The following is an 18,075-nucleotide window of genomic DNA, read 5'->3' as shown; positions in this document are numbered from 1 at the left end:
TGGATCATCACGTCGCATTCGTCCAAGTCACGTCTTGCACCCTATTGAACTATAAAACAATCACTTGCAAAATCATTAGTCCAATTTGGCCGAGTTGGTCATCAAACACCAAAATCTAAAGTAAATGGGCCTAGGGTTCATTTTCCTTACAATCTCCTCCTTTTTGGTGATTGATGACAACACGACCAAAGCAAGCAAATAATAGAATTTTAAAATTTGAAAACTACCTACTTACTAGGATGCAATGCAAGGGGCAATATTATATGATGCTAAAAGATACTACTTGTAAGACTAAAAGATACTACATAAAAACTTATCTTGCCCTTGAAAATGTACCCATGTGGCATTATGGATATAAGCCTTGCTTTCTACAAATTCTCCCCATTTCCTAGGCTAATCTATAATCCACTATCCTCCCTTTTTCGGACCATTACCACTTGTAGACATCACTTGTAGACCATTACCACTTGTAAATTATTATGATCTAGCTTTTGGTCCTATAAATTAATGCTTGCTTTTGGTCCTCTAAATTCTTCTCCTTTGGAATCAAACACCGAAAAGGAAGACATTAGTAGCACAAGGGAGGGTCAAACTTTGTGATCCTTTGTATGTAGAGTGGAATAGGTCACAAAATTTGACTCTCACATTATATAGACTAAGCTCCCCCTAAAAATATGCATACATAAGGTAGAAGGCAAAGCATATGCATAATTGACAAATTATTGCTCAAGGGAACTTAATCTATATAATGCATGGAGAAAACATATAAATATAAAAAAGAAATCAACATGATGATATCAGTTTAGAAATACCACATGCGGAAACCAATTTGATTTCTACCACTTGCAATAAGTGGTGGATATTTAAAGTATGATGCTTAACTCTGGGGACTCCATTTTCCATGCATTGAGACTACTACACACATGATAAACATGAAAAGGTGTTAGTCTCAAGGTATCCAAGTTGTAGAGTAACCACCTCCTAAATTTGTGCACACAAGTGTGGAATGCTTGTAGAAGACATGCACATTGATTTTTAGAATCAATAATACCACTTGAAAGATGACATCACATGAATGTGAGAATCATTTTCGAAGATGATATTTGGGAGAAATTATCTACAATTTGGACTTTGGCACATATTAGATGAACAATCAAAAGACAAGCTATGTGCCGTGCTCCTAAACAATTTTAAACCATGTAGAATTACTCCAAAGAATAAGAATGAAACCAAGCAAGCCTACCATAAGATATACCTAGTGCATGCATGACAAAAGATATAAGCATGCAAATGCAAATATAGGCATAAAAAGTAACTAGATGCTTAAAGATGCCACTTGTAGGAAATTTAATCTAATATCACTTGAAGCAAATTGAATCTAGTTACCTAACATGGGAAGGGGGATTTGGGTCTATAGTATTCACTAACCCACTTGGCAATGATCTTGTCCATCATGATGCACCCCATAAAATGCGCCCATACTTTACCAAGTCTCTAAATTTCCTGATGTCCATCGGACTTCTCACTTCCCTTTTGGGATCCAAACCTTCTTGGTGCTCTTCATGTTGGAAATGATTTCCTTTGGCACCCAAAAGCATTTGACCCCATTGTTGGCTTGCTTGTTCACCTTGATGGCCAGCACCTTGTCATTTTTTTTCTTTTTTAACAAGTATGGTGTGGAGGCCTTTCTTGTCCACCTTGTTGGTGTAGGTGTTGGAGAGCTTGCTTGTTTGCTTTTTGTCTTTTTTCTTTTCTCCTCCCTCATTCTTCACCTTGCACTCATAGGACTTGTGACCTTCCTTGTGGCACACATAGCAAACCACGGTTTGTCCTTCATCAAGCTTCTTCACTCCCTTGACGGTGTTATCTTGATGAAGTTGGGCTTGCTTCACCTTGCCTTTCACTTGAGTCAAGTCCTTGGTGAGGCGAGCTACTTCTTGCTTGAGTTGCTCATTCTCCTTTGCAACCTCTTGTGTGCATGTATCTACAACAACTTTCTCAACATAAACTTGGTTGCACAGAGATGAGTCTAAACATAAATCATTATAAGAAGTAGAGGCATCATTTTTAGACATGTTAGAGATATAACTTTTCTTTTTAGATGCCTTGGTGGGGGTTGTACTAACGGCTTTAAGATTAGCAACTTTATTAGTTAGCTCATCATAATATTTGCACATGGTTTCCATTTTAGCAAGCAAACTTTTATAAGCATCATGTGAGCTAGTTAATTTCTCTTTTAATTTTTCATTTTTCTTTACAAGTTGCTCATCATTGATTGTTCATGCATTTATTGTTGCACTAGCCTCAAGTTACTCAATTTTAGTAGATAGTTCAACATTGAGATTAGCAAAGTTCTCATATTGTTCAAGCAAGGTTTTATATGCTTCTTGTGAACTATCTAGCTTTTCTTTTAATTTTTCGAGCTTCTTTTTGTTGACTAGTGCAAACTTTAGCATAATTAAGATTTTGTTGCACAATTTCATCATAAGAAGGCATTTCATCATCACTATCACTCTCACTAGAGGATGAGCTTTCATTACCTCGTGCCATAAGGCACACACGAGAAGGGCTTGATGATGAGTGCTTGCGGCCTCGCCTCTTGTGATGGTGTTCTTCTTCACTTTAAGAATCATCCTATGACCTTATTGATGTGAGGGCTTGGTTCTTGCACGCCTTCTTCTTTATCTTGGGCGTGGGCTTGTTTGGACAAACCTCCACAAAGTGCCCCAACTCGCCGTATCCATAGCATCCTCTCTTTCTTTGCTCATTTCTTTGATTAGTGAAAATGATATCTTGAATTTGGATGGACACACCCTTGACATTGAGCCTTTGGATCATCTTCTCCACCTTGTTGATAAGTTTGATTGATTCTTCATCAAGGTCGGAGGAGGAGGAGGAAGATTGATCATCATCACTTGAATCTTCTTCATCATCATCATCATTCTCATCTTCTTCTTCATCTTCACTTGAGGAGCTTGAGCTTGAGCTTGTCTCAACTTGCTTGCCCTTCATCTTCTTTTTCTCGCTACATGCGAGAGCTTTGCCTTTGCTTGATGAAGAGGCTTCTTCTTGACCCATCTTACATGACATTTCAAATGCCACTATCTTGCCAATGACTATGCCTAGGGTCATGGTGCTCAAGTCCTCCATGTTGTGAAGGATGGCGATGATGCTTGCATATTTCTTTTATGGTAGCACAGAGATGATCTTCCTCATGATGTCTGCATCATTTAGCTTTGTTAATCCTATTGAATGGATCTCATTGATAATTAGATTCAAACGAGAATACATATCACGAACAAGCTCATCATCATTCATTGTAAATGAATCATAATTTTGCTTAGCTAGACAATGTTTTTGCTCACGGATATTACATGTGCCGCCATGGAGCTCTTGAAGTTTTAACCAAATTTCATGTGCCGTATTTAAAGTGAGCACTTGGTTAAACACATCCATACTAAATGATTTAAACAAGCAATTTTTAGCTCTAGCATTAAAATGAATTTCCTTTTCTTCACTCTTCGTTGGTTTATCGGGATTCTTAATGGGTTTCATCCTGTCACGAGTGACTCTCTAAACACCTAAATCAACCACCTTATGGTGGCAAGCCATTCTAGCTTTATAATAAGAGAAGATAGTGCTGTCAAAGTGCAGAGGCCTAGAGGTATCCATCCCAACCACTCTAAAAAGCGTCGACTCAACGGCGGTTAAGCCAAAGGTCCAAATTGAGCCAACCTAGCTCTGATACCACTTGTAGGGGACTGTTACGCCTAAGAGGGGGGGTGAATTAGGCAACTTAAAATTCTAACTCTAAACAATGGTCTCTTTTTCTAACCTTAGCAAAACCTATGCAAAAGATAAACTATCTAAATGTGCAACTATGGTTTTGCTAGTGTGTTGCTATCTCTACCACAAAAGGAGTAATACAATCAATATAAATACGAAAACTAAAGAGCAAGGTAGAGATATGCAAACTCTTGTCCATGACTCTAGTATTTTTACTGAGGTATCGAGAAGCACGCAAGCTTCTCCCTAGTCCTCGTTGGAGCCCCTCGCAAGGAATCTCTCGCAAGGGCCAAGCTCCCAGTTGGGTAACTCTGTGGATAGCCTCGGGCCTTCTCCAGTCGCAAGTGGGTCTCCGACATGCCTCCCAGCAAGCCTCTCCCGGATGCTCCCCGCCGTCTTCACTATCAAGCTTTCGGCCAAAACACCATGGGCCTTGTTAACTCCGGTACACGGTGGCGGCCACACCACAACCGTAATTGGTGTGATCTTGCAAGACTACAAGCCCCTCTGATGTACAACAATGGCGCGTGCAAGCACTGAGTGGTAAGAGGTATGCAAACCTCACTAAACACTAGGCATAAACCTAGAGCAAGCGCATAAGCGGTGGTCTAATCAACCTAAGCACTTCGCAAAGCACCTACGCTAATCACCTAATGAATCACTAAGCACTATGCAAGTAGAGATCACTAAAATGGTGTATCAATACCCTTGATATGTTTCCTCAGCTCCACTTTCTTTATTTGGTCGGTTGGGGGATGTATTTATAAGCCCCACTGAGAAAGTAGCCGTTGGGGACGAAATCTCGCTTTTCTACTACTGATAGGACGCTCAGGTCGTCCTGATCGGACGTGTTCGGTCGTCCCGACCGTTAGAGCCACGATCAACTGATCGGACGCTACCAGTATCTGGTCACATGCCACCAGACGCGTCCCATCGCAATTTTGCCACTCTGAAACCTTTTTGTACTCGATCGGACGCTGCTGTTGCTGACGCCTGTTGCTGAGCCTCTTGATCGGAGCGTCCGGTCGCTTTTCGCCAGCGTTCGGTCACCTCTGTGAGCTCGTTTCTTCATGATCTTATGTACGACTTAGTTCCTATCTTCGTGCTTGAACTTTGCTTGATAGCTTGGGTCTTCTCTTGTGCTCCTAGGGTCTTGCTTATGGTGTTGATCATTGGATCATCACGTCGCCTTCGTCCAAGTCACGTCTTGCACCCTATTGAACTATAAAACAATCACTTGCAAAATTATTAGTCCAATTTGGTCGAGTTGGTCATCAAACACTAAAATCCAAAGTAAATGGGCCTAGGGTCCATTTTCCTTACAATCTCTACAAGTGATTAACCTAATTAACTCCTCTCCACTATTTAACCTAACCAATCATGGTAACACGGGATTGGTCTGAAGATCAGAAGCCAGCCGCCGTTCGTCCCGGTAGTGCCATCTCTCTCCTCCTGATGTCGAGTCTACTACCTTCCGGCGGCGGAGTACCATGAGTCTACCGCGACTTCCACTTTGACATGCCGACGTTGTACACTAGCGACTGCACAGGCGTTGGTCTTATTCAGACAAAGGTACAAACTAAAAAATGCTAATCCCTAAGTTATAGGTGTTCTAATGTTGAGCTAGGCGTAATTATTAAGATCCTGTGTTAAGGCTATATATGGCCTGTTTGGTTGGGTGGCTAACTCTCAACCAGACTTTAGGAAGTCACCTTCCAGATGTTTGGTTGCTTGTAAACAGGCCGAAGCCAGGCCCCACTAAGCCACTCTGAGCCACTAGCTTGGCTCTAGGAGAATGCAGCGGCGACCATTTTTTGCTGGCCAGGCTTGGCTTAGCACTAGGTCATTTTTTGCTCACCGCCTCCCTCACGGTCATGGTGCTCCCTCTCGTGATGGTTCTCCCTCTCTCCACCGGTGAGCCCCCACTCCCCTTCCTCTCCACCGGCTCACCCTCGCACTCCCGACGATGCAGCACGAGACATTGACCGATGGTGCAGCGGTTCCAAGCAAACCACATGCCACTGGGGTGGCTTCTTCTCGGGCGCCGACGACGCCACAAGCACCGACAGCTGCTAGGGTGACTTCTTCTCGGGCGCCGGCACCATAGCAGGGGCAACCAAAGCCAGGGCAGGGGAGCTCGTCCTTGTTCTCTCCCTATGCGAGTGGTTTTGGACCAATTCCCCATTCGTTCGCTCCCTGCTCCAAGACGCCAAAACGGCTGAAGTGGCTGAACTTGGACAACCTCACCGCCTCAAACGAGGAACGTGCACCGCAGTCAGACACCCCGGCACACGCCTCACTCGTGCTTCGTTTGCTCTCCTTCGCTCCCTTTGGTCACCTCGCCCTAGCCAATCCTTGCTCCAATTCGGCCAATCCTTGCTTCAATCCTTGCTCTCCTCTGATTCGCTCATGCCCTGCTTCTCGGAATCTGTCGCGCCGACCATCTCCCCTACTCAGATTCGAAGAGAAGTGGCACTCACCACATGTCGACGAATTGCCTCAAAGGTAGTGAAGTTACATGCACAAAGAAGCGGTGACTCTATCCAAGCCAAACAAGCCAACCAAACAAACTAGATGCTAGCTAGGCATAGATACACTGTAATAGTAAAGATTTTACAAGGTGGTGCCATTTTATTATCCGAGACGGGAGGGCTATGCGGCTTCCTCCGTTAATCGGTGGCAGGGCCGCCGGCTAAGCGCCCACCTCGGTTAATGCTTAATGGAGGCGGGCAGCATTAGACGTTCGGTTCCATTAATGCTAGATTATCGGAAGTGGTCGTCATAAGGCAACTGTCTACGTTAATCCATTAAACGAGACGGGCAACTTAAGACATCCGCTTTGTTAATCGATTATTTTTGGAAGCGGAAGTTCTAAGTGTTCGTCTCCGTGAATCGATATACGAAGATGGACGTCTTAGAATGTCCGTCTCGGTTAATGAATGCAACAAAAACTAATTCATAACTTTTTCATATGAACTCAGATGAAGACAAACTTTATATCACAATTGTAGCTATGGACGAGATCTACAACTTTGTAGTAGAAAAGTTTTTGAATTGAAACTACTTAGGGTCCCAAAATATTGTTGTAAGTTCATAGATTTTGAAATTTAAAATTTAAAATTATCAAACGGTCTTGGATGTTGGCATGGTCTATACAAAAGTTATAGTTCTCAATAGAATCTACAACTTTGTAGTTGAAATGTTTTAAATTTGATGATATTTAGAGTCCCAAATATGTGTTCTAAGGTTATAGAATTTGAAATTTAAAATTTAGAATTCTTAAACGATTTCAAATGTTCACATAGTTAATACTAAAGTTCTAGTGGCCGACCTGATCTACATGTTTGATACTGACAAGTTTCTGATTTAAAGTCATCTAGAATCTCAAATATATGTTTAAAATTCAAATATTTTGAGACTCAATTTTTTGAATTTTTCAAACTCTCTGATGAAGATACATCCTACACCAAAGACACTAAAGTTGTAGTACTTGACAAGATTTAAAACTTTGTAGTTCAAAATTTTTTCATTTGAGTTCATTTAGTAGGCAAAATATTCAATATAAGATTATGAAATATTGATATAAAATAATAACATATTATATATAGACATGAATGAGTGTGCGATTCAGTAGTAAAGACACGACAGTGTTGAGTGTCTGGTCATGGGTTTGACCTGATAATAGATTAACCGAGGCTCCATTAATCCGTATTAATGGAGGCCTTTGATTGTAGACGGTTGTAATGTCCACCTCCGTTAATCGATTCCGCCCGCCTCCAATAAGTCTTTTGTTGTAGCGATAGTGTAGGCAACCAAACTAATCCATCTTGGCTTGCTGAAGACAGTCTGGCTTATTTCTTAGTCAGACTAGAAGAAAGCCATGTAACTGAACAGACTCATAAATTATAGCAATTGAGTGGCTGGACTTGGTAGTGGCCAGCCAGTCATCCATTGTTCAGCTAGTCGTGGTTTCGAACGGGGAATGGCTGAGGGGGTGTTTGGATTCAAGGGCTAAATTTAGTCTATGTCACATTGGATATTTGGATGCCAACTAAGAGGACTAAACAAGAGTTAATTATAAAATTAATTGCACAGGTGTAGACTAATTAGTGATACGAATTTATTAAGCCTAATTAATCCATCATTAAAAAATGTTTATTGTAGCATCTCATTGTCAAATCATGGATTAATTAGGCTTAATATACTTGTCTCGTAAATTAGCCTATAATTAGTTTTCTAATTAGTCTATGTTTAATACTTTTAATTTGTATGAAAGAATTGACGTGACACAACTAAGGTGCGGTCCGCACTTGAGTTCATTGTTCAGCTCAGGCCGGTGCGCCGCTGTCATCTGTCCTCATTGCTGTCTACGACTCTGCGCATGGTCTAGCAGTTCATGTGAGGGGTGGGCCCTTGTGTTGTTATGTTTGTACGGACGGCTGCTGGCTCAAGCACTACGACGCCGGGCACATTTGCTTTATCGTTGAGTTGGGCTTGGCCTTCCACGGGATGGGCCTGGGCTTTGCTTGTCCCCTTTATCTGTGCAATTAGTTTTATAAATAGCTCATACTAGGATAATTAACAATTTATACTAAAAATACACGGATCGTACGATAAGATAACAATACTGTAAAAATTAAATACCAACGTTAAAATGACATTTAATCCAAAAAGCAAAGTTTATGAATTTAACACAGTCACGGAGTGCGCGGCGTCGCAGGCTCATAAACTCTACTTTATAGACCTTTCCGTGATGCGGTTAAGATAATGTTTTATATTGGCAGAAAGAAATCTTCGATATCCATTTCTTTCATTGTAATCAATTTATCTGGACAATGTTTAAGGTGAGGGCACGGTTACAGTTTTTAGTAGCTTTGCGATATTGTCCGAAGCTATGACATAATTGATATCTTGCTGATCCTTTCATTAATTTAGTTTTCTATCTATGTTTAATTGTTTATTCAGTCTATTTTATAGGCACGCCGGTAGATAATGGATGACAAAATTCAAGCATCTATAATTTATCTCTTTGACTTTAAGCTTGAGTTTTATTTTTATTTTTTAATTGATATATTGTCCTTTTGTTTTTACCATAGCGTTAGCACGGGCATGCATGAAAAACGAAGATATCTTTACACTGCAGAAATCTTTTAAGAAGATCATGCATAGATTATTCTTGTATTGAATATTATATATATATATAATCATCTAAATATTCTAATTAAACTATAAAATTTTGAATTAGGATACGAGGTAAGACATGCAAATAGATATTTCAAAACTACCTATAGAGTCCAAAGAACTTAATAAATAAATCCTTCTGGAGGCAATGCAAATTCTCTCTAATCTTTCATTTGGTGTAGTTAGTGTTATCATAGTACCCTCATGTATTCATGGGAAATAAATCGTGGACAAAACATGGACATTTTTTGGTACGACATTCCAACATGGGTCCATCGTCCTGCCAATATCCTTGAGGCAGATCAAATAAAGGATAAGAGTCCCTCTATGAGATTGCTCACAAGAGACTCAAACTTATATCTGATCATGGTAATGTTGAATTGCTTTGCATCAAAAGCATCGACAATGATAAACGAGGACATAGGTTTTAGTATGCATAGTGGAGGAAAATTCAACCTTGGCTTTCTCAGCAGCTTTTCTGAGCCTTTGCAGTGCTAATTTGTCCTTACTCGGATAGTCGAGAGGTGCACCATAAAATTATGCACCACTAAGAAAAGTGTTACAATTGATTGCCTTGACCTGAAAAATATGTCGAAATTAAGAATTACAATATCTAATTCAATATCCTAGAACAGACACTCAAGTGGATACCTTATTCTACAATATATGTCTGTGTGAAATAGTCCTAAAGCCACACATATTTATACGGTGAGTATAACATACTTTGTTTTAAAATTTTATGAGAGATTTTTTAAGACACACAGTATTATCCATGTGACAGGCACTAATATTTACATATATACTCGAACTTGTGTGTACAGGATTATATGGAGATGCAGCGGAACTTATTCATGGATTTATTGGCGCATGAAAGAAATGGATATCGGAGAATTCTTTCTGTCGATATAAAATATTATCTTAGCCATATCATAAAAAAGTCTATACAGTAGAGTTTGTGAGCCTACGACGCCGTGCTCACCGTGACTGTGTTAATTTCATGAACTTTGCTTTTTGAATTAAATGTCACTTTAACGTCGGTATTTAATTTAACAGTATTGTTATCTTATCGTGCGATCCGTGTGTTTTTAGTACAAAAGATTTAGTTGTCCCGTAGCAACGCATGGGCACGCTACCTAGTTGAATATAAAAGGAGAGAACTGGCTGCATTCGTACATATAATGTACGTCAGTTAAGGTTTTGTTTGAATTAACTCAGTTTGTGAACTAATAGTAATAACTAAATGTGGCATATATCGAATTCTTTTAGTCACTGCTTGTGTGCAGAAGTGAAAAACATCCCAACCACGCTTACCCTAATATGAGTATTTGAAGTAATAAACCTTTGAAGAACATCAACGTACCTCCCTTTCAGAGATTGGGTCGAATTCAACCTAGAGCCTCGGAACCATGCATCTTTTCCTGGACGGGCTTCACTTCGGATGCGCCAGTAGCAATATCAACGATCTCCAATCGATGGACCAAGTCATATGGATACCCATACAATGGCTCAGACATGTAGATTTTAGTTCTTCTTGTACTTGGATACACTTGTTCCACTGAAGCTTTTATTAAAATGTTTAGACACGAACAATGTCTGATCACCGATGTCTCTTACCCTAGACCACTCCGGCGTACGGTCGTGGAGGTTGTACTTGTAGATCGCGCTGCTGTAGGTGAAGCTCTGTGTCTCAGTGGAACATGCTCACCATGGCACCCACAACTGTGCAACTCACCGTTTGATTCAGGTAGGTATGGTGGCAGGAGCCCCACAGGTGGCGACAGCGATGGCAGCAGCGTCGAGGTTGGAGTAGTGCCAGCGGCGTTGCTGCTGTAGACAGAGATTTCTCCAGTGCAGTCGATCGCCAAGAACTTGTCTTGGCAGTGGACGATGGACCCCACGGAGAACTCTAGTTTGGTGTCGAGCAGCGTCCATGCGCTATCAACTCCAACCCAGCAGAACGCGACCTCCATGGAGCACCCAAGCATGGCTATGGCCACGCACTCGTGGCCGACGGCGTCAGGCAACGCCGAGTGCATGATCTCACGAAAGAACATGTCCCTCATGTCTTCTAGCTTGATGGCTCTGCCTACGGCATCCACGTCCCCATAGCTATTGGAGGGATGGAGGACCCACCGACCATGGACCCTTGACATGCGTTCCGATGAGGACGCCGCCTCGTCCATGAGCGCCACCCACCCACACGAGGAGCCGCACGCTACCTTGCCATGCACGTTGGGCAGCATCTTGGACAAGACCTTCTTCTCCGAGACGTAGTAGAAGTCGATGCGGTCCAAGTCAGGGTCGAACGGGAGCAGCAGGAGTGGCCTAAAGGTCGCGAATAGGACGGCAGCGCGCCATGGGGAGCAAGTGGATCGGAAGGACGCCACGTCATGGCCTGACACGAGATGCTGCCCGATGGACATGAGGAGATCCTCTGGCAGGCCAGATCTCTAGTTAGGGAGAGGTAGGGATCTTCTCTTGGGATTGGGAGGCTGAGCCATGAATGACAGATGACATCAACTATGGTTCATGCAAGAAATGGTGTCTGGTGTCTACTATCGCGATGGACCATGGATTGGGGAACGGGGATATGGGGAAATGATTCAAAATGAACAGACCCAAGGACAATTTCAGCAAGAAACAACAAGCGAGGGCGATGGAACACGTGAGCATGAAACCAAATGAAAGTAGGAAAAAGCTGTCCCTTTTGCAAATACAAAGAGGGGAAGTAATTAAATGTAGGCAGATTTGGCAAGGTTCTCAGAAATGCAAAGATATTCCTTTTCTCTTAATACTCTTTCCTTCTGTGTGAATTCTCTTTCCTTTTGCTCGTTGCCATGTATGCTGGTGCATGCAAACATGCAATGTGTATATGGATAGCATAATAATTTTCTACTTCCTATTTTGCCGTGATTTCTCTATCACATGACAGGCAATATTCAATCAAGGAGAATGGCACACTTCCTATTTTAGACATATCAAAGAGATGTCGTGGGATCGCAGGCGTGGGCAGACGGACGAACCAAAACAAATGTCACACCAAAAAATATCCACACTTTGTTATTTTTAGTTGTAGGATTTAATCCTTCTAGTTAGCATCCAAAGATGTGATGTAACAGGGAGTAAACTTTAGTCCCAGAATAGCGACTAGTGAAATATGGTAATAATAAAAATAAAAATGCCAGCTTGCAAAGGCAAGCGTAGTGTCAGCTACTTTGGCTGCTTGAACACGTGAAAAGGCGGCAAGCTACAATCGCCGCTTCCAACCTCTACCCCGTACCATGTTTCTTTTGTCCCCCTGGTAACTAGGCCTGGGCATTCGATTTTACCGAACCGAACAGATTGGTTCTTCGGTTTTTGAGGAAGTTCGGTTCTCAAGAAACTTGGCACTGATCGGTTCTTCAAAAAACTCGGTACCGAACAATTCAGTTTTGGTTAGTTCGGTTCGGTTCTCGGTTCCAACTGAACTAACCGATCAATTATTGAATAGGTTACATTAAAAAAATTCAGCAACATTTTGGTTGTTTTCAAGGCATAAATGACATGGCAACATACGCAAATCAATAAGTCACAACCAAATAACCAAAACCAACACATCAGCACATTCACAAATCACAAGTTCACAACCCAATTACTGATCTCTTGGTACCGATTTACAAGTTCCTCCCATCGGTTTCGGTTCTTCGGTTATTTTAGTTAACCAAGGGGTGGAACCGATTTAACCGAACAAAGTTCGGTTCCTAAGAACTGAGAACCGAACTGATAACCGAAATTTCGGTTGTCGGTTAGTTTGGTTCGGTTCTCGGTAAAATTTGCCCAGAGCTACTAGTAGCTATGCTGCTATGGCCAAGGATCATATGGTATTTTCTCTCTTTAAAGGCACAGAAAGGAGGATGCATGCGAAAGACACACAATTGGCATCATCCACACACACACACGTATTGGTCGGGCAGAGATTATTGGAGAGCTCTAGACACATAATGTTGAAGGCAGACTCTACAAGAGGGAATCTGAATCAATTGGTGAGACGGACCACGTCATCTCCATGTCCACGGGCCTCAATGTCCTCCCTAAGCAGGTCTCTATGACGGCGGTACACGCCACCGATGGTGCCCATAGGGAGGTTTGGTTGGTGTGGTGCAGAGCTCCGTGCTGCGGTTCCATGGCAAGCGCATTCATGCCACGATGCTCGGGGTGCAGGAGCTGCACCTAGCCGGGCATGGGGAGAGGTACATCTCATCGGTTGCCCCAACCTGATCATCGTCCTGCTGCCCACACTCGCCGTTCAACGGGCTATCGACATCAGGGTCATCTACATGGACTCCTTGAGGCATGCTCTATATAATACGTACATCCCTAGCCTAGCCTTGAGCACTGGTTAGTGTAGTTTTGTTTGTTACCTACAACTACGTGAAAAACTGTTTGTAGCAACGGGACAAATTTTTTATAGGGGCGGCTGGTGATGGAGCCGCCCCTACAGTGGCATGCTCGGAAGCCACGATACCAGCCACCCCTACAAATGGAACACCAGGGACGGCTGGTGATACGAGCCACCCCTACAAATGGATCAGATTTGTAGGGGTGGCTCACTCACTAGGCGCCCCTGGTGTTGCTATTTGTAGGGGTGGCTGCATCTGATTTGTAGGGGCGGCTCAATCACCAGCCGCCCCTACAAATGACCCACATATAAAAAAACTACAGCACATTCTTCCTTCTCGGGTCACTCACTCCATCCCGTGGAAGAAAGGTGGGGAGGTCTTGGGCACCTCCCAAAAATTGCTCTACTAAGGGGAGAAGGTTTTGGTCTTAAATCCTTTGGTGGAGAGGTTGTAGAAGGTAAGAAAATGCTATTCCACACTTTTTTTTTTAAGTTTTAATGGTTGGTTAGTGAATACTTAGAGTTTTGTTTTTCTCTCTCTTCTATGGTGCTTGAGCTACTTATGAAGCAAATTAGACCCAAGTTTTAAATGTACTTGGGTAAATTAGGTAGGGGAACAAGATCATACCCTTATTTGGTCCATGTTTCTTGATTTTAGTGATCAATTAGTTAGTTTTATGGATATTTCATGTGCATGTAGATCTAGATCTAGGGTTTGGTTTTTTTATTAATTTTGTTTTTGTAAATTTATGTTTGATGAAATTGCACTAGGGTTTGCATGAAAAATATTGAGTAAAATATAATTGTTGCTAATTGTTGTCTTTGAAATTGTTTATTGTAATCAACAAATATGTATTTTCATTATTTATGGATAAAGGGGCCATTAATTAATTTTCCTCTACCATGGTGTGTTTGTATGCTTCATGTAATTATATTTGATTTATATTCATATATATCTAAACTATATACAATGTTTGTTTTGTTGTTGTTGTAAACGATGGAGTACAGGAACTCTTGGATGTATGGTTCGTTAAGGTTCAAGGCAGGTTTCCATGAAGAGGTGGATAAATTTATTGAAGCCGCAAAGAAACATGCAACGACATTAACAGAGAATAAGGATACAATTGTTTGTCCCTATAAAGATTGCAAGAACCGTATGGCATGGATAGATGTGACTATCATCAGATCACATTTGATTATGCGAGGATTTGTTGAGGACTACACAGTGTGGATTCATCATGGTGAAACGATTATTGTTAACAACGAGGATGAGGAGGAATACGATGACAAAACCCTAGAATCCCTGTCCTAATATTCAACAGAACTTGATGCATGAATGGATCTCGAGTTTGACAATGAACAAGGTGGTGATGCTGGTGGTTGGGATGGTAACGACAAAGGTGGTGCCAATAATGATGGTGGAGCACGTGTCGGGGATGAAGATGATTTGGAGGACATGATTCGAGCCCTTCGACCAGAGATTTTACTAAAGAGCCCGAAAGATCTAGAAAATTTGGAAAAGGCGACAAAAGCATCGAAGGAGACTATGTATGGTGTTGAAAAGGGTTGTCCGATACATTGGACATTGTTACGTTTTGTGCTTGAGCTACTCATCGTAAAGGCTAAGTACGGCTGGTCACACTGTAGTTTCAATGATCTATTGCGTCTCCTATCATGGGTGCTTCCACAACCAAACTTAGTTCCCACCAACACATACCAAGTGAAGAAGGTCATAAGTCCATTGACAATGGGGGTTGAAAAAATCCATACATGCCCCAACCACTGTATACTTTTTCATGGTGAAACAGTTCAAGTCACTGGATAAATGTCCCCGGTGTGGGGCCAGCCGGTACAAGAACAATGACCTTTACGGTGGGGACGAAGCCTCCATGGGGAAAAAGAGGAATAAAAAGTGTACAAAAAAGGTGGTACAAGAATCTTAGCCCCTAGAGGATACTCTATTAGGCAACAATGCAAAGCAGAGAAGAATTCTTGCCTTGGTAATGTGCGACCTGCCAGTGACCAGCCGCTTGAGACGTATCTTCCTAAACCCTAAAGAAGTCACATTCATGACATGGTGGGATGATGAGCGCAAGGTGGATGATGATAAGATTGCACACCCAGCTGATTGTAGTCAGTGGCAAAGGTTTGATGAGAAGCATAAAGAATTCAGCGATGACCCAAGGAATGTACGGTTTGGCTTGAGCACCGATGGAATGAATCCCTTCAATGAGAGGATGAGCGACCACAGCACATGGCCAGTGATCTTGACCATGTACAACATCCCAACATGGTTGTGTTAGAAGAGAAAGTACCTTCTCCACACTATTCTTATTTCTGGCCCTAAACAACCATGCATTGATATAGACATTGTGGGGGTATTAACCCCTATACCCTTACGGCTAGGCTTGGGCTGGCCCAGATCAGAGGGTTTGGTCCACCAAAAGACGACGCGCGGCCCGGCCAACCTGTTCGGAGTCCCGCACAAGGAGTCAAGACAGATTTGGCGATCAAGCAAGATCCTGGTCGGTTAGAATAGGAATCCTTATCCGGCCACCTTTGGCAATTGTAACTGGCTAGGATTAGTTTCCAGATCTGTAACCCTACCCCCTGAACTATATAAGGCGGGCAGGGGACCCTCTAAAAGACATCTCTCATTGACATACAGCAATACAATCAGACGCAGGACGTAGGTATTACGCCTTCTTGGCGGCCGAACCTAGATAAAACCTTGTGTCTGTCTTGCGTCACCGTCTTATTTGTGGCTTGCGCACCTGTCTGCCGACAATCTACTACCCTGGGCATACCCCTAGGTAGACTGCCGACCATATTTCGTCGACAGTGGCGCGCTAGGTAGGGGGTGTGCGTATTGCTCTCCAAGCGAACAAGACGGTCATCATCCCTGGCTCCATGGCTACACCGAACGGCCTCACGTTCACCATCGGTCAGATCACCGGATCCAACGACTTCATCGCCATGACCACGGAGGAGGTGCGGATTCAATCTGCGTCGACCACTGCTTCACCTGCATCGGCTACATCTCCGTCCACGGTGGATACGGCTCCGACCACGGTGGATACGGCTCCGACCACGGTGGATCTGACTCCGACCATGGTATATCTGACTCTGACCATGCCTGTGTCATCTTTAGCCACACTGACCACCCGTCGTCCGCTTCCCCGCTACAAAGGGAAGCAGATCAACAACACTGACCTGCTCGACTCCATCGATCGGGTCGGCACCAAACTCGCTGAAACCCTAGCTCTGGTAAGTTCAATTCAAAGTCAACCTAATGAGCAGGTAACCACTCCCCACAACAGATCTACCTGACCAGCTCAGGCCAGTTGTCCTGCATGACTTGGTACAGATCTTGTGGTCATATCTACTCCTGAAGGGCGCTCCGCTCGTCGCCGGCCAGCCTCTGCGATGGGTCTCTGGCTCTCCAAGTATGAAGCCTTGATGGAGAACTACCAGGCCCAGCCCTACGGCCTGTGAAATGCCGCCTCCAACTACGCGTATAATATGCAACGCCGCTCGGATCTGTGTTTTATACATCGACCTTGGCCGAAGCCACGCAACTTCGTCAACATGATCCGGATTGAGGATTATCAAGAAGGATCCATCCACATAGTCCAAGAGGGTGACTCTAGTTCCTCGTCTGGCATCGCATCTAATGCCTCCGTCCACACTGAGCTCCAGCATCACGACTATGAAGGCGTCGAATACGATCTGGATATCCCAGACCACGCCCCGGGATTCCCACAATTCCCGTCTTTCCCACCAAGGCGAGGGGATTTGATCAATGTTGTCAGTAATGACGAACCACCCACAGTCGGTGAAACAGAACAAGAAAGGATTGCATGCGAAGCACGCAATATTGACCGGTTTAATCGCCGACAAATCAAAGCCGAAGCAGAAGAGGAGGCACGACGCATAAGGGTCTAGCCACGTGACCTCAACAATGCCTTCGATAGGGTGGGGGACAAACAGGTCTTTAGGATTCCAAGCGCCAACATAGCCGTTGCTATGGCGATAATGCAACGGCTACCCAATACCCTAGAAACTCAGGCAGTTCGTGATGAAATACAAGCCTATCTGACAGTTGCTATGGCCTAGACCGCAAAGATTGTAAATCAAGCCCGGGCTCCATCCGTCTCAGTCGAGTCAAGCCACAGCCGCCAGTACTCAAGTCGCTCACAGCCACCGAACCAACGTGGCTCGCACAACAACGACCCATCAGACAACCATCAAGGTAGAAACGGTGGCCATGATGGTGGCCAAGATGACAACCGCCATCGGGAGGACAACCGCCGTAATGTCCGGGACGACAACCGCCGAGACAACCGTGATAATCGCTACAATAACCTCGGTCGTAGGGCTAATCTAGATGGCAACCGAGATCGCCGCGATGACAATAACAATCTCCACCATTACCTCGGAGGACGTGATCTACGTGATCGCATCAACCAGAGAGCCAATGATCGTGCATCCCACAAAAGCTATCGCCGTATGGAATATGATGCTACCCATGGCCCGCCGGGTTTGAAGCAGTTTACTCCGCACCTTCGCCAAGTCATATGGCCCAAGAACTTCAAGCTCGAAAAACTTTAGAAGTACGATGGCAAGGAGAACCCCGAATTATGGGTCATGCTCTACGAAACTACGTGCAGATTAGCCATGGCTGATGAGCACGTCATGTCTAACTACTTTCCAGTCGCTGTTGGCCATGC

At 43.4% G+C, this 18,075-nt stretch overlaps 1 protein-coding gene across 1 annotated transcript; it reads right to left on the bottom strand.

Annotated features, from left to right (window-relative positions):
- Positions 1-9,526: 9,526 nt before the first annotated feature.
- On the bottom strand, positions 9,527-11,390 carry LOC136548040 (uncharacterized). Its single transcript, XM_066539696.1, has 2 exons — positions 10,700-11,390; positions 9,527-9,546 (listed from the first exon to the last, which is right to left on the bottom strand). The coding sequence occupies exons 1-2, from the start codon at positions 11,388-11,390 to the stop codon at positions 9,527-9,529; spliced, it is 711 nt and encodes a 236-aa protein (XP_066395793.1).
- Positions 11,391-18,075: the final 6,685 nt, after the last annotated feature.

This window comes from Miscanthus floridulus, chromosome 4 (assembly GCF_019320115.1).
Source record: "Miscanthus floridulus cultivar M001 chromosome 4, ASM1932011v1, whole genome shotgun sequence".
Classification (NCBI taxonomy): domain Eukaryota; kingdom Viridiplantae; phylum Streptophyta; class Magnoliopsida; order Poales; family Poaceae; genus Miscanthus; species Miscanthus floridulus.
The sequence above is the reverse complement of the archived record's forward strand: the minus strand, read 5'-3'. Positions and strand labels throughout refer to the sequence as shown.

Excerpts from the sequence above, each read along its gene's own strand:
- LOC136548040 (XM_066539696.1), bottom strand. The coding sequence starts at position 11,390 with ATGTCCATCGGGCAGCATCTCGTGTCAGGCCATGACGTGGCGTCCTTC. Across the intron at positions 9,547-10,699 it reads ATACCTACCTGAATCAAACG|GTCAAGGCAATCAATTGTAA; the intron begins GTGAGTTGCACA and ends CATATTTTTCAG.